At 50.5% G+C, this 25,342-nt stretch overlaps 1 protein-coding gene across 2 annotated transcripts in view; it reads right to left on the minus strand.

The window, feature by feature from the left end:
- The window catches only part of SRBD1 (S1 RNA binding domain 1), a 185,278-nt gene that overhangs the window by 61,887 nt on the left and 98,049 nt on the right, over positions 1-25,342 (minus strand). For both annotated transcript variants that reach the window (XM_038751793.1, XM_038751792.1), the window contains exons 16-17: positions 15,136-15,227; positions 10,399-10,481 (exon numbers count right to left, since the gene is read on the minus strand). In XM_038751793.1, coding sequence (XP_038607721.1) covers positions 10,399-10,481; positions 15,136-15,227 — 175 coding nt within the window. The remainder of the gene's footprint in view (positions 1-10,398; positions 10,482-15,135; positions 15,228-25,342) is intronic.

Here is a 25,342-nt window from a genome sequence, read left to right on the forward strand (position 1 = left end):
CCCACCCCCTCTTGGGGCCATGTTTCTTGGGTTTTAGACTGTAAGCCCACTGTTGGGTAGGGACCGTCTCTATATGTTGCCATCTTGTACTTCCCAAGCGCTTAGTACGGTGCTCTGCACACAGTAAGTGCTCAATAAATATGATTGACTGATTGGGTCACAGCTGAAATTCAGAGGCCAGCAGGATCGCTGCAGGGACTCGCTCATTTTTGTTTTTCATCTAAGCTCTCGGGTGTCGGCCTACCCTCCGCAACACAACTCAACCCCTCGTCCAGCCCCTGGAGCCCTGAAAAGAGTCGGTGATTATATGATGAGAAACTGCTTGATTACGGGCAAGGAGAAAGGGCCCTTCCTTCCTCTCCCCCTCATCCCCCTCTCCATCCCCCCATCTTACCTCCTTTCCTTCCCCACAGCACCTGTATATATGCTTGTACATATTTATTACTCTATTTATTTTACTTGTACATATCTATTCTATTTATTTTATTTTGTTAGTATGTTTGGTTTTGTTCTCTGTCTCCCCCTTTTAGATTGTGAGCCCACTGTTGGGTAGGGACTGTCTCCATATGCTGCCAATTTGTACTTCCCAAGCGCTTAGTACAGTGCTCTGCACATAGTAAGCGCTCAATAAATATGATTGATGATGATGATCCACAGATAGCTGTTTCTTATTGGCGGCCCAGGGCCGATCCTCGCGGGCTCTCGGCGGAGGGGAGGCCTCGCCTGCCTCCGTCTCCGAAGCGGAGGCCGTTGAAGGGTGGTGGGCCGCCCAGACGCAGGCGGTCGGGGAGCGGCACAACTGTTCCGCCCTCCTCAGCCGCTGCCTCGACCTCCCCCAGCGCCCGGCTTTTTTGATTCAGTGCGGCTTGGGGAGGGCGAGTCTTCCCAGTTGGCCTGGCATGCCCTCCCTCTGCCCATCCGCCAAACTCGCTCTCTTCCTCCCTTCAAGGCCCTGCTGAGAGCTCACCTCCTCCAGGAGGCCTTCCCAGACTGAGCCCCTTCCTTCCTCTCCCCCTCGTCCCCCTCTCCATCCCCCCCATCTTACGTCCTTCCCTTCCCCACAGCACTTGTATATATGTATATATGTTTGTACAGACTTATTACTCTATTTATTTATTTATTTCATATCTACCCTATTTATTTTATTTTGTTAGTATGTGTGGTTTTGTTCTCTGTCTCCCCCTTTTAGACTGTGAGCCCACTGTTGGGTAGGGACTGTCTCTAGATGTTGCCAATTTGTACCTCCCAAGCGCTTAGTACATTGCTCTGCACATAGTAAGCGCTCAATAAATACGATTGATGATGATGATGATGATGACATCCGAGGGCCCGCCTGCCCACCTGACGCTCCCGCTGCCGGTTGCTCTGGACGACGAGGCGGCTGAGACGGCAGAGGCCCGCTTCCTCATTCCTGAGCCTGACCGCAGCGCGGCACCGCCATCCTTAACCGGTCAGTCGGCCGACCTTATTCATCAAGTGCTTACTGTGTACAGAGCACTGTTCGGCGCTTAGAACAGTGCTGTGCACATAGTAAGCGCTTAATAAATGCCATCATTATTATTATTATTATTACTGAGCGCCTGGGAGAGTATAGCACAACAGAATTAGTGGCCATGTTACCTGCCCATAACGAGCTTTTTTTTTTTTTGATCATCATCATCATCATCAATCGTATTTATTGAGTGCTTACTATGTGCAGAGCACTGTACTAAGCGCTTGGGAAGTACAAATTGGCAACATATAGAGACAGTCCCTACCCAACAGAGGGCTCACAGTCTGAAAGGGGGAGACAGAGAACAAAACCAAACATACTAACAAAATAAAATAAATAGAATAGATAGGTACAAGTAAAATAAATAAATAAATAGAGTAATAAATCTGTACAAACATATATACATATATACAGGTGCTGTGGGGAAGGGAAGGAGGTAAGAAGGGGGGGATGGAGAGGGGGACGAGGGGGAGATTGCATTGATGGCATTTGTTAAGCACTTACTATGTGCAGAGCACTGTTCTAAGCGCTGGGGGGGATACATGGTGATCAAATTGCCCCACGTGGGGCTCACAGTCTTAATCCCCATTTTACAGATGAGGTAACTGAGGCTCGGGGAAGTTAAGTGACTTGCCCAAGGTCACCCAGCAGACATGTGGCAGAGTCAGGATTCGAACCCATGACCTCCGACTCCAAAGCCCGTGCTCTTCCCACTGAGCCACGCTTCTTTAGCACTTACAATGCCCCAAGCACAAACTAAACGCTGGGCAGATAGGAGACCATCAGGTCAGACACAGTCCCCGTCCCAAATGGGGCTCACGGTCTAAGTAGGAGGGAGACCCGATACTGAAGCCCCATTTTATAGGTGAGGAAACCGAGGCCCAAAGAAGTCAAGTGACTTGTCCAAGGTCATCCATCAGGCATGTGGTGACTGAGCCCCCTCCTTCCTCTCCCCCTCCCCCCGCCTTACCTCCTTCCCCTCCCCACAGCACCTGTAAATATGTTTGTATGCATTTATTACTCTATTTTATTTGTACATATTTACTATTCTATTTATTTTATTTTGTTAATATGTTTTGTTGTCTGTCTCTCCCTTCTAGACTGTGAGCCCGCTGCTGGGTAGGGACTGTCTCTATAAGTTGCCGACTTGGACTTCCCAAGCGCTTAGTCCAGTGCGCTGCACACAGTAAGCGCTCAATAAATACGACTGAACGAACGAACGTGGTGGAGCTGGGATTAGAACTCAGGTTGGTGGTCTTTCCACTAATAACAAAACGACGGCTGCTTCCACCCCCACCAATCAGTCAATCCATCGTATTTATTGAGCGCTTACTGTGTGCAGAGCACTGGACTAAGCGCTTGGGAAGTACGAGTCGGCAACATAGAGAGACGGTCCCTACCCAACAGTGGGCTCACAGTCTAGAAGGGGGACATCCCAGAGGTAATGGGGGAACACCAGTGCCCCAGGTCCCCCCCCAGTTCCCTCTCTCCCAGTCGGAGCGCCCCTGCAACCCTCAAAGCAGATGCCAGTGGAAGCGGAGTGGCTCAGTGGAAAGAGCACGGACTTTGGAGTCAGAGGTCGTGGGTTCCAATCCCGGCTCTGCCCCTTGTCAGCTGGGTGACTTTGGGCAAGTCACTTCACTTCTCTGGGCCTCAGTTCACCTCATCTGTAAAATGGGGATTAAAACTGTGGGCCCCTCGTGGGACAACCTGATCAATCTGTATCCTCCCCAGAGCTTAGAACAGTGCTTTGCGCACATAGTAAGCCCTTAATAAATGCCATTATTATTATTATTATGCCAGGGCGGGAGGTGGGGACTGGGAGGAAAAAGAGGAGCTGGGCACGGGCCCAGGCTGCAGGCTGGAGTTCAACGGGCAGTGCTGTGGCTGGGAGAGGCCCAGGGGAGGCCCCGGCCCCTGCCAGCGCCCAGGCGAGGGCTCTTGCCTCATCTTACTTGGCTGCCGCCAAGTTTAAAACATGTCACACGGGCTCCCGTCGGCCCCAAATCCTGGACAGAGACCGTCCTCCTGCGGCTGGGGCTCACACCACTGTGGGGGCCAGGCAATGAGGGACAAGCGGGGCCACACGGGGGGTGAGCGTCCAGGAGCAGGCCATTCCCAGTCCTCGTCTGACACCCGCTGGCACAGGTACCCTTTGGGGGGGGTCTTCTGGGAATCCCCATGGCCCCCCAGTGCCACCCTGACTCTCCCGGTGCCAAAGGAGCGGGGGTTGGTTCTGACAACCCGGGGCTCGGCCTGCTGATCGGCATCAGATGGGGCACCGCTCTGAAGAAGTCGTCGCTCCCTCTTCTTCCCAGTCACCACCCGGGAGCACGCGGCACGTGATCCCAGCCCAGGGTCCTCTCCCATCGGGCAGCATGTCTTCTCACAGGACGCCCCACTAAAGCCACCGAGTCCCTCAGGACCTCTCCTGACCATCAGTGGGCTGGGCTCCCCTGGGTTGCTCTGGGGATGGGCCTCGGGTTTCATCATCATCATCATCACCATCAATCGTATTTACTGAGTGCTTACTGTGTGCAGAGCACTGTACTAAGCGCTTGGGAAGTACAAATTGGCAACATATAGAGACAGTCCCTACCCAACAGTGGGCTCACAGTCTAAAAGGGGGAGACAAAACCAAACATACCAACAAAATAAAATAAATAGAATAGATATGTACAAGTAAAATAAATAAATACATAAATGAGTAAATAAATAAATAAGTAAGTAAATAAATAAATAGAGTAATAAATCTGTACAAACATATATACATATATACAGGTGCTGTGGGGAAGGGAAGGAGGTAAGATGGGGGGATGGACAGGGGGACGAGGGGAGGGGAGGGGGCTCATTTTCATTTTCATGTGCCTCGGGCACTGGGTGTCACCCGTCCTTGCGGCCTCGGGGTCCCCGGGGACGAACGGCATTTAGGGTGCTGAGGCCCCAGCTCTGCGAGACAGGTCTGGAGTTGTCCAGAAGTGGTCTGCCGGAACCGAGGACCCACCAAGTGAAGGCGATAGAGGGGAAAAAGCGTTCAACGGACTTTCCCCTCTCGTCCCCCTCTCCACAGCACCTGTATATATGTTTGTACATATTTATTACTCTATTTATTTATTTTACCTGTACATATCTATTCTATTTATTTTGTTAGTTTGGTTTTGTTGTCTGTCTCCCCCTTTTAGACTGTGAGCCCACTGTTGGGTAGGGGCTGTCTCTATATGTTGCCAACTTGTACTTCCCAAGCGCTTAGTACGGTGCTCTGCACACAGTAAGCGCTCAATAAATACAATTGACTGATTGATTGATTGATTTCCAAGTCTGCTCTGAGAAACGACAGACCGATGACCTGCTCAGGCTTTGAAGGGTAAGAGTCCACGGATTGGCATCGTGTCCTTCCGTCCCAGAGGACTTCCGGGGACCGGGCCGTGGTTAGCAGAGTCCTCTGGTCACGTAATCAACAAAGCACCCCATTTCTTTCGCCCACAGAATTCACCCTTCGGCGCATAGGTTTTAATACAAGCAATGGAGTGGGCTCGGGAATTGGGGTTGTTCTGATACCAATCACACCTCAGATTTAAAAACCACCCAGTGCATCTCACGCTTCGAAAAGCAGCACGGCCTAGTAGACGAAGCACAGGCCTGGGAATCTGAAGGATCTCCGGCTCTGCCGCTTATTGGCTGTGTGACCTCGGGCAAGTCACTTCACTTCTGTGGGCCTCAGTGACCTCATCTGCAAAACGGGGATTAAGACTGTGAGCCCCACGTGGGACAACCTGATCACCTTGTAACTTCCCCAGAGCTTAGAACAGTGCTTTGCACATGGTAAGCGCTTAATAAATGCCATTATTATATTAAAATAGGTAAGTGCTTAATAAATGCTATCATTATTATTATCTACCCCAGGGCTTAGTATAGTGCTTGGCACACAGTATGCACTTAGCAAATGCCACAGCTATTATTATTACATATTTCAAATACTGTAGCTGTAAAGATTCTTCTGCTTGCCTGCCTCCCCCGTTGGAGTGGAAGCTCCTTAAGGGCAGGGAACGCTTCGGTTCTCTGCTTTGCATTTCCCTGAGTGTTTAGGATGGTGTCCGGCGCCCAGAGGATGCTCAAGACATCTTGAGGCGTGAGGAGGATGAGGATAATAATAATGAAAATCGTCTTCACTTGGTGCACTGTAGTACGTACAGGGGTAGTCCTTGCCCCTCTCAGGGCTCATGGTCAAAGTAGGAGGGAGAACAGTCTTTTAGACCGTGAGCCCACTGTTGGGTAGGGACTGTCTCTATATGTTGCCAATTTGTACTTCCCAAGCACTTAGTACCGTGCTCTGCACACAGTAAGCGCTCAATAAATGCAATTGATGATGAGAACAGGTATTGAACCCTCATTTTACAGATGAGGAAGCCGAGCTGGGATTAGAACCCAAGCCCTCAGGCTCCCAGCCCCCGGGCTGCTTCTCAATTACTCAAGCTGGAGTCGGGCCTTACTGTCGGAGGTCTGAAGGTCTGTTTTCTTCCCAATCGGAGGTGCTAAAACTCAGAAAAACAACGCTCCTGCCCAGTCGGGATTGGATTCCGTTCTGCCAAGGCTGCACTGCCCTGGAGTACCCTCGTGCCGGGGTTTCGGCGGCAGATCCTCCAGGATGGGAAGGCTTCACGGCGCGACGTGAGTTACCGAGCCCCTGCCAAGAGTACTCTCCGGCGGGCCAGACGGCTTACCGATGCACGGTTTTAATCTTGTCGGAACATGAACCTCGGAAGGGCAGAGCAGTAGTACCGGAGTGGAAGACGGGGCAGGAACCAGATCCAATCTCCCGCCCGTCTGCGTCCCACTCTCACTGACGCAATGTAATGCTAATGACGATCACAATAATAATAAGAATTATTTTTGTGGTATCTGTTAAGCTCTTCCTATGTGCCAAGCACATAAGCGCTGGAGTGATCAGGCTGGATGCAGTCCCGGTATCACACGGAGCTCCCAGTCTCAAGCCCCATTTTACAGATGAGGGAACAGAGAATAATAATAATAATAATAATTTTGGTATTTGTTAAGCGCTTACTATGTGGAAAGCACTGTTCTAAGCGCTGGGGAGGATACAAAGTGATCAGGTTGTCCCATGTGGGGCTCACAATCTTAATCCCCATTTTACAGATGAGGTAACTGAGGCCCAGAGAAGTCAAGTGACTTACCCAAAGTCACACAGCAGACAAGTGGCAGAGCTGGGATGAATAATAATAATAATAATAATGATGATGATGGTATTTAAGCGCTTACTATGTGCAAAGCACTGTTCTAGGAGTGGGGAGGTTACAAGGCAACCAGGTTGTCCCACGGGGGGAATCGCAGTCTTCATCCCCATTTGACATATGAGGCCACTGAGGCCCAGAAAAGTGAAGTGACCCGCCCAAAGTCACCCAGCTGACAGCTGGAGGAGCCGGGATTTGAACCCATGACGTACTAAGCGCCGTACAGAAGTGAAGTGAAGTGGCAGAGAAGTGAAGTGGCTTGCCCAAGGTCACACAGCAGACAAGTGGCGGAGCCAGAATTTGAACCCAGGTCCTTCTAACTCCCAGATCCGCGTTCTAGCCACTAAGCCAGGCTGCTTCTCTGTGAGGCTTAAAGAACGGCATGTTTTAAACTTACTTGAAAACTCTCGTGCAAGTGTGACCGAAAAGATAAAGAGCTTCTAAAAATGAATTAATCCAATATGCAACTCTACCAAGCTGCTGACGGAAGAGGCCGGGACAACGGATCCAAAATTAGGGGCCGGGGGCAGAGGGAAGAGGGGGGAAAGGAGGAGGAAAAGTCACACTGCTATTTTAACTGAGCCATAAGAGTACAGAATAATAAACAATCACCAGTCAGTCAACAAATAAATAGTTCTTGACGACGCCGTTAGAAAGTTCAAAGAATACCAAAAACAGAGGGAGAGAGTTTTGGAGTGGGATAAAACCAATAGTAGGAGCGACGGTATTTACTGAGTGCAACAATAATAATAATGTTACGGTATCCATTAAGCGCTTTACTGTGTGTCAAGCACCACACTAAGCGCTGGGGCAGAAACGACTTAATTAGATCAGACATGGTCCCTATCCCATACGGGGCTCACAGCCTAATCAATCAATCGTATTTATTGAGTGCTTACTGTGTGCAGAGCACTGTACTAAGTGCTTAAGTAGGAGGAAGAATGGGTGGGTATTGAATCCCCATTTTACAGAGGAAACTGAAGAAACGCGAGGTGACTTGTCCAAGGTGATACAGCAGACAAGAGGCAGGGCTTAGTACACTGAGTGGCACACAGTGAGCACTTAAATATCACCAAAAAGCCCCCAAACAATTCTAGAAATCCACCATACGAGCCTTTTGTGCTGAGGCAGGAGAAAACGTGAAGGTGACCTTGTCAGGAAACCGAAATCGATCAGCTGGCTTCATTGTCCAAGGTCAGCGACGTGCAAAGAGGAAAGAGGACGAAACCAAAGAGGAAACTCGATCGCTGCGCGTTAATTATTGAAGGGGGCTTCTGCTCCGGACTTCGGAGAAGCGCATTTTTCAACTCGAGCCCCCGAGAGCGCTTCGGCTCTGGGGGAGATGACCGCGCTCTGCATTCCCCAAGTCCAGATGAAGACAAATTGCCCGCCGACGGATCTTAGGAAAGAGGAAGCTGGGATTCTGACAGTCTGAGGGCAGTTGGCGACGGAAATACTGAGCAGTGGCCAGATGCGGGGAGAGCGTTCGGCAACTTGTACTTCCCAAGCGCTTAGTCCAGTGCTCTGCACACAGTAAGCGCTCAATAAATACGATTGATGATGATGATGATGATGTGTGATTTTTTTTTTTCTTTTCCCCACAGCGGGGAGGCCCTTCTGCTGACCCTCCAAGTGGGGTTTGCCATCTCACTGCCTCAAGCCAGGACAGCGACGGGAAGGCAGGGCGGGGTGACGCCCAGGGCGGGGACCGGCCTGAAATCCCCAAATGGGGCAGGACACCTGGGCCTCAGCAGAAATCAATCAATCAATCAATCAATCGTATTTACTGAGCGCTTACTATGTGCTATGTACTATGTGCAGAGCACTGTACTAAGCGCTTGGGAAGTCCAAATTGGCAACACATAGAGCCAGTCCCTACCCAACAGTGGGCTCACAGTCTAAAAGGGGGAGACAGAGAACAGAACCAAACATACCAACAAAATAAAATAAATAGGATAGAAATGTACAAGTACAATAAATAAATAAATAAATAGAGTAATAAATATGTACAGAAAGCCAATCGCCCTCCCAGCCTCTGCCTTTCAGTCCACTTGAGGACGTGGGATGGAGTGAGTACCTCTCGCCGGGTCCTGAGGGGAAGGGCCGGCTTCCTCTCCCGGGGGCAACTGTCACCGGGATAGTCCACGGCCCTCCTGGCCCAAACTCCCAGGATCCCGTGAGAATCAAACCCGCCTCCACCGAGGGCCGGGCCACGCGGCTGCTCCACGTGTAACGTTAATCGTAATAATTGTGGTATTTGTTGAGCGCTTATGATGTGCCAGGCACTGTATTCTAAGCGCTGGGCAGATTCATTCATTCAATCGCATCTACTGAGCGCTTACTGTGTGCACAGCACCGTACTAAGCGCTTGGGAAGTACAAGTTGGCAACATATAGAGACGGTCCCTACCCAAAGGCGGGCTCACAATCTAGATACAACATAATCGGGATGGACACAGTACTTGTCCCACATAGGGCTCATAGTCTTACGTATACAAGTTTGTACATATTTATTACTCTATTTATTTTGCTTGTACATATCTATTCTATTTATTTTATTTTGTTAGTAGGTTTGCTTTTGTTCTCTGTCTCCCCCTTTTAGACTGTGAGCCCACTGTTGGGTAGGGACTGTCTCTTTATGTTGCCAACTTGGACTTCCCAAGCGCATAGTACAGTGCTCTGCACACAGTAAGCGCTCAATAAATACTATTGATTGATTGATTAATTCCCGTTTGGCAGATGAGGTAACTGAGGCGCAGGGTAGTGAAGTAACTTGCCCAAGATCACAGAGCAGAAAGAGCTCAATAAATACGATTGATTGATTGATTGATTAAGCGCTCAATAAATACAATTGATTGATGGATTAATTCCCGTTTTACAGATGAGGTAACTGAGGCACAGAGAAGTGATGTAATTTGCCCACAATCACAGAGCAGACGAGTGGAGGAGCCGGGATTAGAACCCGGGTCCTTCTGACTCCCGGGCCCGGGCTCTATCCACTAGGCCACGCTGCTTTTCCAACATTTCGCGCTGGGACCCTTCCACCGAGTCCGCTTGCCAATGTCCACCAGCCCTCTGTGAACGCGCCCCGCGCTCTACGAAGATCCAGGAGCCCCGCTCCGGAACGTGGGAGAGCGGCGGAAAGAGACAGGGAGGAAAAGAGATTCAGGGACGGCCAGGAAGCGCCTCGACCAGGTTCGGCGATGACCAAAGAACGCCGGCCGAACAAAACCGGCGTCCGCCCGCACTTGTCTCTGGACACGTGAGATCCCAGGATAAGAGTTCGGAGGATTGTGGGGCGGGGGAAGCTGACGGCACCTTCCCGGAGGAAGATCAATAGCTCCGGCAGCTCAGCCTCTTCCACCTTCCCCCGCCACCGTAACGATGTGAAAAGGAGCCGGCGGCTCAGATCGAGTTACCCGTCTGATCTAATGTTTTTCGTAGGCTATAAATCAGGCCGCAGCCATTGGTAAATCTCAACTGCGACTGCTAAGCCCCGGAGCCAGGAGCGGGGCGGGATCCACAGGAGACCTCGGGGGCCTTCACTCCTCTTCCCCCAACGCCACACAAATCTTGGAGAACGGCCGCGCGGCTCATCGACACTTAATTCCCGAGAAACGCTCGGGCGTCGCGATCCCGGCACCCCGCCTCGCTTTACCTGATACATCCCCACTCCGATGTGCTTCGGCTCAATTTTCACCAGCTCAGCTAATGGGTCCTGGACCCGTCTCGCTATGGAAACTGGAAAACAGGAGGAGAAAGCGAGAGGGGATTAATGGGAAAAGCAGGGCCTGAGAGTCGTTCTCTGAGAGTCGTTCTGGTTCCCGACGGCCCGGGCGGAAAGCCTCGCTTCTGGAAGGAAATCCCACAGAATCCCAATAAGGCTCGACGGCGGGACGGGGGGCCCGGGTGGCAGCTGGGCAGGGAGGGGTGGCCGGACTCTGACTGGTAAAGGCGGCTGAGGAGCAGGGTGGGCTGCACCACCTCTGGGGCACCCAGGAAGTGTCAGTCAATCAGTCAATTTTACTTATTTTCTTTTTTTGATGGCATTTATTAAGCGCTTACTATGTGCAAAGCACTGTTCTAAGTGCTGGGGAGGTTACAAGGTGATCAGGGTGTCCCACGGGGGGCTCACAGCCTTAATCCCCATTTTACAGATGAGGTCACTAAGGCCCACAGAAGTTGAGTGACTTGCCCAAAGTCACACAGCTGAGAAGTGGTGGAGCTGGGATTTGAACCCATGACCTCTGACTCCGAAGCCCGGGCTCTTTTCCACTGAGCCACGCTGCTTCTCTAATTATTGAGTGCTTATAGTGTGCAGAACACTGTACTAAGCGCTTGGGAGGGTATGGCATCACAATATACAGACACAATCCCTGCCCATAACGAGTGCTTATAGTGTGCAGAACACTGTACTAAGCGCTTGGGGGGGTACGGCATCACAATATACAGACACAATCCCTGCCCATAATGAGCTTACGGTCTGGAGAGGGAAACAGACGTTAATAAAAATAAATTACAGATATATACGCTTAGTACAGTGCTCTGCACACAGTAAGCGCTCAATAAATACGATTGAATGAATGAATGAATATATACCTAAGTGCTGGGGGGCTGGGGTGGGGGGCAATGAATAAAGGGAGCAAGTCAGGGTGACGCAGAAGGGAGCGGGAAAAGAGTAGAGGAGGGCTTAGGCAGGGAAGGCCTCTTGGAGAAGATAGGGGTGTCTTCAATAAAGCTTTGAAGGAGGGAGAGTAATTGTCTGCAGGATAAGGGGAGGGAGGGCATTCCAGGCCAGAGGCAGGATGTGGGTGAGGGGTAGGTGGCGAGATAGACAAAATCATCCTCATCATCATCAATCGCATTTATTGAGCGCTTACTGTGTGCAGAGCACTGTACTAAGCGCTTGGGAAGTACAAGTTGGCAACATATAGAGACAGTCCCTACCCAATAGTGGGCTCACAGTCTAAAAGGGGAAGACAGAGAGCAAAACCAAACATACCAAGAAAATAAAATAAATAGAATAGATATGTACAAAATAAATAAATAGAGAAATAAATATGTACAAACGTATATCCATATATACAGGTGCTGTGGGGAAGGGAAGGAGGTAAGATGGGCGGACGGAGAGGGGGACGAGGGGGAGAGGAAGGAAGGGGCTCTGTGCGGGAAGGCCTCCTGGAGGAGGTGAGCTCTCAGTAGGGCCTTGAAGGGAGGAAGAGAGCTAGCTTGGCGGATGGGCAGAGGGAGGGCAAAATCAAGGCACGGTGAGAAGTTTGACATTAGAGGAGCAAAGTGTGCGGGCTGGATTGTAGCAGGAGTGTAGCAAGATGAGGTAGGGTGGGCCAAGGTGACTGACAGCTTTCAAGCCGACGGCGAAGAGTTTCTGTTTGATGCGGAGGTGGATGGGTAACCACTGGAGGATCTGGAGGAGTGAGGAAACATGGCCCGAAGGGTTTTGTAGAAAAATGCTTGATGCCGGGCCCTCGGCAGTCTCCCCGTGGGGTCCATCATCATCAATCGTATTTATTGAGCGCTTACTATGTGCAGAGCACTGTACTAAGCGCTTGGGAAGTACAGATTGGCAACATATAGAGACAGTCCCTACCCAACAGTGGGCTCACAGTCTAAAAGACTGTGTCCAGTCCAGTGTGAAGTGTGGGTGTGAAGTGTCCAGTGTGGGTCCAGCGTGAAACCGCTCTGCTTCACGCCCAGGGGGGCACCTTGCCCTGGCTCACCCCTCACCTCCTATTCACTCTCCCTTCCGGGTCACATCTGCGCTTGGGTCCGTGCCCTCTGAAACCTCTAGACTGTAAGCCCGCTGTAGCTAGGCTACACGTCTACCGATTCTGTTGCACTGGAACCCTGTCCCCAACAGGATTACCTATTCTACAGAAGCGTCCTCTCCCGAGGGCTTAGGACAGTGCTCTGCACACAGTAAGCGCTCAATTAATACCGTCTACCGACTGATTGATTTGATACTGTGGGCAATGGAGGCGGAAGGGTGGTTGTCTATCCGCCTCCGCATCAAACAGAAACTCCTTAGAGCACTCAATCAGCTCGCCCCCTCCTACTCATTCATTCATTCATTCATTCATTCATTCAATCGTATTTATTGAGCGCTTACTGTGTGCAGAGCACTGTACTAAGCGCCAGCTCGCCCCCTCCTACTCATTCATTCATTCATTCATTCAATCGTATTTATTGAGCGCTTACTGTGTGCAGAGCACTGTACTAAGCGCCAGCTCGCCCCCTCCTACTCATTCATTCATTCATTCATTCATTCATTCAATCGTATTTATTGAGCGCTTACTGTGTGCAGAGCACTGTACTAAGCGCTTGGGAAGTACAAGTTGGCAACATATCCCTCCTACCTTACCTCCCTGATTTTCTACTACACCCTTCTAATGCCAACCCGCTCACTATACCTGGATCTCACCTCTCTCCCTGCCAACTCCTCGTCCGCATCCTACCTCTGGCCCGGAATGCCCTTTCTCTTAATAAGGATAATAACAATTACGGTACTTGTTAAGTGCTCACTATGTGCCAAACACTGTTCTTAAGCACTGGGTAGATACAGTTCCTGTCCCACGTGGGATTCACAGTCTTAATCCCCATTTTCCAGATGAGGGGACTGAGGCCCAGAGAAGTGAAGTGATTTGCCCAAAGTCACACAGCTGACAGTTGGCGGAGCCGGGATTTGAACCCATGACCTCTGACTCCAAAGTCCGTGCTCTTTCCACTGAGCCACGCGGCTTGCATTGCTACTGCGATACAGTGTTTGTTTCCCTTCCTATGTCATGCCAACTTACCTGTCCATAGGTAAGTGCTATAGAGGGAGCTGTAGAAAAGCACAAATACTAGAATCCGCCCAACAAAATTTTTCTCTTTAACAAAATTCCACATCATTGTCCCAGTGCAGACTATAGACTAGAAAGGAACAGTTACTATCATTATTATTACACGTGAAACCTGTATATATGTATACCTGTATATATGTATATATATTTGTACATAATTATTACTCTATTTATTTATTTATTTTACTTGTCCATATCTATCCTATTTATTTTATTTTGTTAGTATGTTTGGTTTTGTTCTCTGTCTCCCCCTTTTAGACTGTGAGCCCACTGCTGGGTAGGGACTGTCTCTAGATGTTGCCAATTTGTACTTCCCAAGCGCTTAGTACAGTGCTCTGCACATAGTAAGCGCTCAATAAATACGATTGACTGATTGATTGACTGAAACAGCGTGGCTCAGTGGAAAGAACCTGGGCTTTGGAGTCAGGGGTCATGGGTTCAATTCCCGGCTCCGCCAACTGTCAGCTGGGTGACTTTGGGCAAGTCACTTCACTTCTCTGGGCCTCAGTTCCCTCATCTGTAAAATGGGGATTAAGACTGTGAGCCCCCTGTGGGACAACCTGATCATCTTGTAACCTTCCCAGCGCTTAGAACAGTGCTTTGCATATAGTAAGCGCTTAACAAATGCCATCATCATCATCAACCCAAAGTGTGAAAGGGTGTTGCGCCGCCCGGGGAATGTAAATGACCTTAAACTGAGAGGCTGGAGGGCCATCCTCAGGAAAAGGTTTTTTTTCCTGGTTCTGAATGAGTGACCCCACTGCCCAGTCTCCTAGAGTAGTCTGGCCTGTCAATATATGTTGCCAACTTGTACTTCCCAGGCGCTTAGTACAGTGCTCTGCACACAGTAAGCGCTCAATAAATATGATTGATGATGATGATGATGACCTGACAGTCCGACACGGGAGACGGACGTTGAAATGAATTACAGCTGGGGGGGCAGGGTGAGAGACGCTCACCGGGGTCTGAGATCTCTCCCCTCTCCCAGGCAGGGGCGGCCCAGAGCCGGTCCCCCTCAGCGAAAAGGTGAAAATTCAGGAAAATCCAAAGAACTCATCTTCTTCTAATCTCTTTCCTAGAAGACAATGCTCCTCTGTTGTTCCTCCGGGCAGAGGGCATTCCCCGCTGTTGGGTAGGGACCCTCTCTCTATGTTGCTGACTTGTACTTCCCAAGCGCTTAGCACAGTGCTCTGCACACAGTAAGTGCTCAATAAATACGATTGAATGAATGAGAGCACCCTCCGTATCGATCGCATTTGCTGAGCACCTACTGGATGCCATGCCCTGCTCCTGTCAATTGGGAAGTGCCCACCCGGATCTCGCCCTATCACGGAGGTCTCGTCCTCTAATACTACACTCAACCTTTCACTCCAAGAGCTCAGGAAGGACCGGAAACCCCAGGCCGACCGGGCCATTTCCACCGACCTCTCTGGGGCACCGGAGCCTGCCACGGGAAGCCCGGGCCCGGCTGTCCCCCGACACCCTCAGCTGCGTTTTGGGGGCCCCGGGAGGGTGGGAGAGCCCCGTCCCTCTACCTGCGCTCCTCAAGTTGGGGTCCAGGTCCGGCATCTCCTTGCTGGCCTCCGGGCTGACGCTGTAGATGGACGCTCCGGCCTCGCTGACGATGCTGGGGGAGACACGGGGGGGTTAGGGAGGATAACGTCAGCTGAGCGTGGGGACAGGGAGTGGGAGGACAGAGGTGCCGCCGGGGGTGACCGGGCACGCTGGGGACTTGCCGGACGAGTAGCCTTGACTTCCAATCCTGCCCCTTCCCGGGGTGGCCGCCTCGGGGGTCTCCAGCTGACCTCTGCCCCTTCTTCATCGTCTCCACCGTCAAAATGGGTGACGAAAGCTAAGAGACGCGCCCGGGATTCTGACAGAGCAGGAGGAGCCAGGGCCGGGCCCGGGGGGGACCCAGTGGGGTACCCCTGGACCACGCACCCCACCCCGGCAGGAGTATTCTCCCCCCAGGCTCCTCTCCCCTGCAGAAAGTCAAGGCTTTCACCATCATCATCAATCGTATTTGTTGAGTGCTTACTGTGTGCAGAGCACTGTACTAAGCGCTTGGGAAGTACAAGTGGGCAACATATAGAGACAGTCCCTACCCAACAGTGGGCTCACAGTCTAAAAGGGGGAGACAGAGAACAAAACCAAACATACTAACAAAATAAAATAAATAGAATAGATATGTACAAGTAAAATAGAGTAATAAATATGTACAAACGTATATACAGGAATAATAATGGCATTTATTAAGCACTTAATATGTGAAAAGCACCGTTCTAAGCGCTGGGGAGGTTACAAAGTGATCAGGTTGTCCCACTGGGGGGGGGGGGGGGGTGTCACAGTCTTTATCCCCATTTTCCAGATGAGGGAACTGAGGCCCAGAGAAGTGAAGTGACTTGCCCAAAGTCACCCAGCTGACAATTGGCAGAGCCGGGATTGGAACCCATGACCTCTGACTCCAAAGCCCGGGCTCTTTCCACTGAGCCACGCTGCTTCCCCAGAGATGCGGGACGGTCGGAGGAGGCGGCCCCCGGCAGGAGAGGGAGGAAGAATGGGTAGCGTCCCGCACCGGAAGGGGGTTCCCAGACCCTCACTTTCCTATCCGTACAATCAATCAATCGTATTTATTGAGCGCTTACTGTGTGCAGAGCACTGGACTAAGCGCTTGGGAAGTACACATGGCTGACCAAAGGACCAGGGGCCCAGGAGTCACTTTTTCAAAAATAGTGTATGTTAAGTGCTTGCTATGTTCCACCTACTAGCTCTAGACCGTTAGCTCACTGAGGGCATTCAGTCAGATTGGGCAGGGAATCAATCAATCAATCGTATTTATTGAGCGCTTACTGTGTGCAGAGCACTGTACTAAGCGCTTGGAGAAGTACAATTCGGCAACACATAGAGACAGTCCCTACCCAACAGCGGGCCCACAGTCTAGAAGGGGGAGACAGAGAACAAAACATACTAACAAAATAAAATAGAATAGATATGTACAAGATAAATAAATAAATAAATAGAGTAATAAGTATATACAAACATATATAACTTCTCTGGGCCTCAGTGACCTCATCTGTAAAATGGGGATTAAAACTGTGAGCCCCCCGTGGGACAACCTGATCACCCTGTAACCTCCCCAGCGCCTGTGTCTGTTCGTTGTAATATGGTACTCTCCCAAGCGCTTGTACTTCCCAAGCGCTTAGTACAGTGCTCTGCACACAGTAAGAGCTCAATAAATATGATTGATTGATTAATACAGTGCTCTGCACACAGTAAGCACTCAGTAAATACGACTGATTGATTGATTAATGGAGCCCGGTCCTGCGAGTCAGAAGGACCTGAGTTCTAATCCCGGCTCCACCACTTATCTGCTCTGTGAGCTTGGGCAAATCTCACAGAGATTTGGAGAAGCAGCGTGGCTCCGCGGAAAGAGGCCGGGCTTTGGAGTCGGAGGTCACGGGTTCAAACTCCGGCTCCGCCAAATGTCAGCTGTGTGACTTTGGGCAAGTCACTTCACTTCTCTGGGCCTCAGTGACCTCATCTGTAAAATGGGGATTAAGACTGGGAGCCCCCCGTGGGACAACCTCATCACCTTGTAACCTCCCCAGAGCTTAGAACAGTGCTTTGCACATAGTAAGTGCTTAATAAATGCCATCATTATTATTATTATTAAATCACTTCACTTCTCTGGGCCTCAGTTACCTCATTCTAATAAAATGGGGATTAAAATCTTGAGGCCCATGTGGGACAGGGACTGTGTCCAATCCAATTACCTTGTATCTACCCAGAGCTTAGTACAGTGCCTGGCACATAGTAAGTGCTTAACAAATACCCCAATTATTATTATTATTACTACTACCACACAGTGAGCTCTCGATATATACTGTAACTACTACATCTGCTGACAGATCTCTCTACTTGTCCATATCTATTCTATTTATTTTATTTTGTTAGTATGTTTGGTTTTGTTCTCCGTCTCCCCCTTTTAGACTGCGAGCCCACTGCTGGGTAGGGACCGTCTCTATATGTTGCCAACTTGTACTTCCCAAGAGCTTAGTCCAGTGCTCTGCACACAGTAAGCGCTCAATAAATACGACTGATTGATTGCTCCAATTCATTTTTTTGCACTTCGTTTCCAGACTGCTCAAAACCCAGAGGAGATTCTGATCCTTGCACGGAATACCAAATCGCGGAGACGTGATTTTTTTTTCCGGAGGTAGATTGGATTTCGCAAGACAAACTGCCCTCAGGTGAAACACATTAGGCTCAGACGCAAAACGGTTCTAGGACATTTTACTCTCACCCTTGACGAAAATTCAGCCCTATTCAAAAACAGTAGCCCAAGCCCTCTCTTCTGTTTCCTGCCTCTATCCCCGATTCCTTCGCCCCTCTTTCCTTTCCCCCCTTGTCTCTTTCTCCTTCCCCTCCTTCTCTGTCCCTCTCTTCTCCTCTCTCACTCCCCCTCTAAACTCTAAGCTCCTTGTGGGTCTACTAACTCCGCTATATTGTACTCTCCCAAGCACTTAGTACAGTGCTCTGTGCACGGTAAACGCTCAATACATCCCAATGATTTCCCTCCTTTTCCACCCTCTTCTCTTCCTTTATCAGACAGCCCCCACTTGCCTGTTTCACCGATCCTTTTTTAAAAATGATATTTAAGTGCTTACAATGTGTTAGGCACTGCTTTAAGTGTTGGGGTAGATACCATCATCATCAATCGTATTTACTGAGCGCTTACTATGTGCAGAGCACTGTAGTAAGCGCTTAATACCAGTTAATAAGGCCAGATACGATCCTTTTCCCACATGAGGATCACAATCTAAGTAGGTGGGGGAGACCAGGCATTGAACCCCCATTTTGCAGATCAATCAATCAATCGTATTTATTGAGCGCTTACTGATGATGATGATGATGGTATTTGTTAAGCGCTTACTATGTGCAAAGCACTGTTCTAAGTGCTGGGGGGGATACAAGGTGATGAGGTTGTCCCATGTGAGGCTCACCGTCTTAATCCCCATTTTACAGATGAGGTAACTGAGGCTCAGAGAAGTTAAGCGACTTGCCCAAGGTCACACAGCAGACCTGTGGCGGAGCCGAGACTCGAACCCATGACGTCTGACTCCAAAGCCCGGGCTCTTTCCACTGAGCCACGCTGCTTACTGTGTGCAGAGCACTGTACTAAGCGCTTGGGAAGCACAAGTTGGCAACATACAGAGACGGTCCCTACCCAACAGTGGACTCACGGTCTAGAAGGGGTAACTGAGGCACAGAGAAGTGAAGAGACTTCCCAAGGTCACACAGCAGGCTCACGGTGGAACCGGGATTAGAACGCAGATCATCTGACTCTTAGGCCTGGGGTCTTTCCACAGCACCACGCTCTCGTTTCTCTCCCCTGGGGCATGCCCCGCTATGCTCACTGTGGGCGGGGAATGCGCATCAGGCAGAAACTCCTCACCCTGGGCTTCCAGGCTGTCCATCCATCCCCTCGCCCCCTCCTACCTCCCCTCCCTTCTCCCCTTCTCCAGCCCAGCCCGCACCCTCCGCTCCTCCGCCGCTAATCTCCTCACCGTTAGGCCTCGTTCTCGCCCGTCCCGCCATCAACCCCCGGCCCCCGTCCTCCCCCGGGCCTGGCATGCCCCCAATCCCTCCGCACATCCGCCAAGCTCGCTCCCTTCCTCCCTTCAAGGCCCTACTGAGAGCTCCCCTCCTCCAGGAGGCCTTCCCAGACTGAGCCCCTTCCTTCCTCTCCCCCTCGTCCCCCTCTCCGTCCCCCCATCATACCTCCTTCCCTTCCCCACAGCACCTGTATATATGTATATATGTTGGTACATATTTATTACTCCATTTATTTATTTTACTTGTACATATCTATTCTATTTATTTTATTTTGTTAGTATGTTTGGTTTTGTTCTCTGTCTCCCCCTTTTAGATTGTGAGCCCACTGTTGGGTAGGGACTGTCTCTATATGTTGCCAATTTGTACTTCCCAAGCGCTTAGTACAGTGCTCTGCACATAGTAAGCGCTCAATAAATATGATTGATTGATTGATTGATTGAATGTGTCTCCTTACTGTTGCACTGTACTCTCCCAAGCGCTTACGACAGTGCCCTGCACTTAGTAAGCGCTCAATAAATCCAACTGACTGACTGCGGCCCTCCAGAGCTGAAAGCGATCAGACCGGGACCCCCTGGGACCCCACTCTTCCCATTTCCAGCCCAGTCCGCACCCTCCGCTCCTCCACCACTGATCTCCTCACCGTACCTCGCTCTCTCCTGTCCCGCCATCGACCCCCGGCCCACGTCCTCCCCCGGGCCCGGAATGCCCCCAATCCCTCTGCCCATCCACCAAGCTCGCTCTCTTCCTCCCTTCAAGGCCCTGCTGAGAGCTCACCTCCTCCAGGAGGCCTTCCCAGGCTGAGCCCCTTCCTTCCTCTCCCCCTCGTCCCCCTCTCCATCCCCCCATCTTACCTCCCTCCCTTCCCCACAGCACCTGTATATATGTATATATGTTTGTACATATTTTTTTACTCTATTTACTTATTTATTTAATTTATTTCTACATATCTATTCTATTTTATTTTGTTAGTATGTTTGGTTTTGTTCTCTGCCTCCCCCTTTTAGACTGTGAGCCCACTGTTGGGTAGGGACTGTCTCTATATGTTGCCAATTTGTACTTCCCAAGCGCTTAGTACAGTGCTCTGCACGTAGTGAGCGCTCAATAAATACGATTGATGATGATGATTTCCAAAGCAGGGTTCCCTCCGGCCCCAAACCGCCTGCCAAACACCGCCCGGACCCCTTCGGGGGCCCTCACCGGAACGGGCTTCCCGGTCGCCATAGAAAAGCCACTCCAGAGACGCTTCAGACGAAACCCCAAACCGATCAACAAAATTCTTTCCACTTTAGTAAACGTGTTTAAAAGAGACACAGGATGTGTCTCCGCGCACACGCGAGCGTTTACGAGAATTTCCCCTCTCCTCCGTCCAGGTTTCGGGATCGAAGCCGACCAATTTCCTGCGCGCCAGCCTGGCCGGCGGGGCCTTTGGTACTCTCTCGTCTTTACTGAACGCAGCGCTTGGGAGAGGACCTATATATATGTTTGCACATATCTATTACTCTATTTATTTATTTATTTTACTTGTACATATCTATTCTATTTATTTTATTTTGTTAGTATGTTTGGTTTTGTTCTCTGTCTCCCCCTTTTAGACTGTGAGCCCACTGTTGGGTAGGGACTGTCTCTAGATGTTGCCAATTTGTACTTCCCAAGCGCTTAGTACAGTGCTCTGCACATAGTAAGCGCTCAATAAATACGATTGATGATGATGATGATGACAATATTCCAGAGTCTGGGCGCCACGTTCCCTGCCCACAGCACCGCACGGCGGATGGAGCACGGGCTTTGGAGTCGGAGGTCACGGGTTCAAACGCCGGCTCCGCCAATTGAGCACTTACTGTGTGCAGAGCATCGTACTAAGCGCGTGGGAAATACAAATCGGCAACATATAGAGACGGTCCCTACCCAACAGTGGGCTCAGCACGTGGGAAATACAAATTGGCAACATAATAATAATGATGGCATTTATTAAGCGCTTACTATGTGCAGAGCACTGTTCTAAGCGCTGGGGGGATACAAGGTGATCATGTTGTCCCACGTGGGGTTCACAGTCTTAATCCCCATTTTACAGATGAGGTAACTGAGGCGCAGAGAAGTTAAGTGACTTGCCCAAGGTCACACAGCAGACATGTGGTGGAGTCGGAATTCGAACTCATGACCTCTGACTCCAAAGCCCGGGCTCTTTCCACTGAGCCATGCTGCTTCTCTAGAACAGTGCTCTGCACATAGTAAGCGCTTAATAAATGCTATTATTATATAGAGAGAGACGGTCCCTACCAACAGTGGGCTCACAGTCTAGAAGGGGGAGACAGTCAACAAAACAAGTAGACAGGTGTCACTACCATCAGAAAAAATAGAATTACAACTATAGACACATCATTAATAAAACAGAGTAATAAATACGTACAAATATAAACAAGTGCTGCGGGGAGTGGAAGGGGGTAGGGCGGGGGTGGATGATAGGGAGGGGAGGAAAAGGAGGGGCTCAGTCTAGGAAGGCCTCCTGGAGGAGGTGAGCTCTCAGCAGGGCCTTGAAGGGAGGAAGAGAGCTAGCTTGGCGGATGGGCAGAGGGATTGGGGGCATTCCAGGCCCGGGGGAGGACGGGGGCCGGGGGTCGATGGCGGGACAGGCGAGAACGAGGTACGGTGAGGAGATTAGCGGCGGAAGAGCGGAGGGTGCGGGCTGGGCTGGAGAAGGAGAGAAGGGAGGTGAGGCAGGAGGGGGCCAGGGGATGGATGGACAGCCTTGAAGCCCAGGGTGAGGAGTTTTTGCTTGATATGTAGGTTGACTGGCAGCCACTGGAGATTTTTGAGGACCAATTGAGGCCAATTTGAGTTCGTCCTCAGAGTTCTGATTTACATGGGCCACAGACTTACCAAGAATGGAGAAGAAGGGAACCTCCAGACGGGCGGCTTTGCACATAGTAAGCGCTTAATAAATGTCATTATAATAAAAAGCACTTACTATGTGCCAAACACCGCTCTAAGCGTTGGGGGAAATACAAGGTTGTCCCACGTGGGGCTCACAGTCTTAATCCCCATTTTACAGATGTGGTAAACGAGGCACAGAGAAGTGAAGCGACTTGCCCAAAGTCACACAGCTGACAAGTGGTGGAGTCAGGATTAGGACCCACAACCTCTGACTTCCGAGAGAGAGAGAGAGAGAGAGAGAGAGAGAGAGAGAGAGAGAGACTGGGGATACATGTTCACAACTAGCCCACTAACAGGCATACAAAAGGGGGGAGAGAGAGAGAATGGGGGGGGGGAGAGAGAGACAGAGGGAGACAGAGAGAGAGGGAGAGGAGGAGAGGGAGACAGAGGGAGACATGGGGCAGGGCTGGGGCTACATGCTCACAATTAGCCCACTGACAGGCTAATTGAGAGAGAAAGGGAGAGAGAGGGAGTACAAAATGAGAGAGAGAGGGAGAGAGAGAGAAAGAGAGGGAGGAGAGGGGAGGATAAAGACAGAGAGAAACAGAGGGAGAGAGAGAGAGAGAGAGAGAGAGAGAGAGAGAGAGAGAGAGAGAGAGAGAGAGAGAGAGAGAGAGAGAGATGGGGGCTGGGGATACATGCTCACAACTAGCCCACTGACAAGCACACAAAAGGGGAGAGAGAGAGAGAGAGAGAGAGAGAGAGAGAGAGAGGGAGGGAGGGAGGGAGGAGAGAGGAGGAGCAAGGGAGAGACAGAAAGAGACACAGAGAGAAGGGTAGGGGATACATGCTCACAACTAGCCCACTGACAAGCATACAAAAGGGGAGAGAGGAGAGAGAGAGAGAGAGAGAGAGGGAGAGAGAGAGTGAGTGAGTGAGTGAGTGAGAGAGAGAGAGGGAGGGAGGAGAGAGGAGGAGCAAGGGAGAGACAGAAAGAGACAGAGAGAGAGGAGCAGGGGATACATGCTCACAACTAGCCCACTGAACGGCATATGAGAGAGAGAGAGAGAGAGAGAGAGAGAGAGAGAGAGAGAGAGAGAGAGAGAGAGAGAGAGAGAGAGAGGGGGGAGGAGCAAGGGAGAGAGAGACAGAGAGGGAGGGGCAGGGGATACATGCTCACAACTAGCCCACTGACAGGCATGAGAGAGAGAGAGAGAGAGAGAGAGAGAGAGAGAGAGAGAGAGAGAGAGAGAGGGAGGGAGGGAGAGAGAGGGAGACAGAGAGGGAGGGAGGGAGGAGAGAGGGAGGGTGGAGGGGAGGAGAGAGACAGTTGGTGTAAAGAAGAGGAGGCAGAGAAGGGAAGGCGGGGCCCAAGTTGGGCCAGTAGTTGGGTAGTTGGGCCAGTGCAGGAGCCAATCCGGTCCGGTCCGCCTTCTTACCGACCCTGCCAAACGTGTTGCACTAGCACCCCCTGCTGGCCGCACACCCACATTTCTGCCCTCTCCCCCTGAGGGAGCCAGAAAGCACAATTCCAAGGCCTTTTCCCCCCGCCCCCGCCAAGAAGGCCTGCGTTTTCCTCAAGGGATAATAGGGATACTGATGATATCTGGTAAGGGCTTACTATGTGCGAAGCACTGTTCTGAGCGCTGGGGGGGTACAAGGTGATCAGGTTGCCCCCCGTGAGGCTCACGGTCTTCACCCCCATTTTCCAGATGAGGTCACTGAGGCCCAGAGACGTGAAGTGACTTGCCCAAAGGCACACAGCTAAGGGGCAGAGTCGGGATTAGAATCCATCATCATCAATCGTATTTATTGAGCGCTTACTGTGTGCAGAGCACTGTACTAAGCGCTTGGGAAGTACAAATTGGCAACATATAGAGACAGTCCCTACCCAACAGTGGGCTCACAGTCTAAAAGATTCCATGACCTCTGACCCCCAAGCCCGGGCTCTTTCCACTGAGACACACTGCTTCTAGATTTAGATCTAGTGATCACTTCTAGATCACTTCTAATGGCATTTATTAAGCACTTACTACGTGCAAAGCACTGTTCTAAGCGCTGGGGTTACAAGTTTATCAGGTTGACCCACAGGGCGCTCACAGTCTTCATCCCCATTTTCCAGTGAGGCAACTGAGGCCCAGAGAAGTGAAGTGACTTGCCCAAAGTCACACAGCTGACAACTGGAGGAGCTGGGATTTAAACCCGTGACCTCTGACTCCAAAGCCCGGGCTCTTTCCACTGAGGCACACTGCTTCTCTAATGACATCATTCATTCATTCGCTCATTCGTATTTATTGAGCGCTTACTGTGTGCGGAGCACTGTACTAAACTCTTGGGAAGTACAAGTCAGCACAGTGCTTTGCACACAGTAAGCGCTTTATAAATGCCATTATTACAATTATATAGAGACGGTCCCTACCCGACAACGGGCTCAGAGTCTAGAAGGGGGAGATGGACAAAAAAAACCAAAACATGTAGACGGGTGTCATGTCGTCAGTACAAACAGAATTAAAGCTGAATGCACATCATTAACAAAATAGAATAGTAAATATGGACAAGTAAAATAGAGTGATAAATCTGTACAAACATATATACAGGTGCTGTGGGGAGGGGAAGGAGGTAGGGCAGGGGGGATGGGAGGAGGAGGAGGGGAAAAATGGGGTTCAGTCATCAGTGATAAATGATCAGTCCCCCCTCAGCTGGAAGTGCCTCAACGACTCCAGGGGTAACCGTGGAAGAAATCCCCGGGGCGACTGCCCACCCCAGGAAGGGGATGGGGGTCGGCGGCGACACTCCCCCAAACCGGATCCCGAGACGGACGGGATGTCACCTCTGACACAGGAGGCCGCGGAGATCATCATCATCAATCGCATTTATTGAGCACTTACTGTGTGCAGAGCACTTTACTAAGTGCTTGGGAAGTCCAAGTTGGCAACATCTAGGGACGGTCCCTACGCAACAGTGGGCTCACAGTCTAAAAGGGGGAGACAGAGAACAAAACCAAACATACTAACGAAATAAAATAAATAGAATAGATATGGACAAGGAAAATAAATAAATAAATAAATAGAGTAACAAATAGATGATTACCGAGGTCTGGGGAGAGAAACACTCCGGCCGGGCACAGGGGCCCGAGTCCAGCCACACTCAATCAATCAATCAGTCAATCAATCAATCGTATTTATTGAGCGCTTACTGTGTGCAGAGCACTGTTCTAAGCGCTTGGGAAGTCCAAGTTGGCAACATCTAGAGACG

Source organism: Tachyglossus aculeatus, chromosome 9 (genome assembly GCF_015852505.1).
Source record: "Tachyglossus aculeatus isolate mTacAcu1 chromosome 9, mTacAcu1.pri, whole genome shotgun sequence".
NCBI lineage: Eukaryota > Metazoa > Chordata > Mammalia > Monotremata > Tachyglossidae > Tachyglossus > Tachyglossus aculeatus.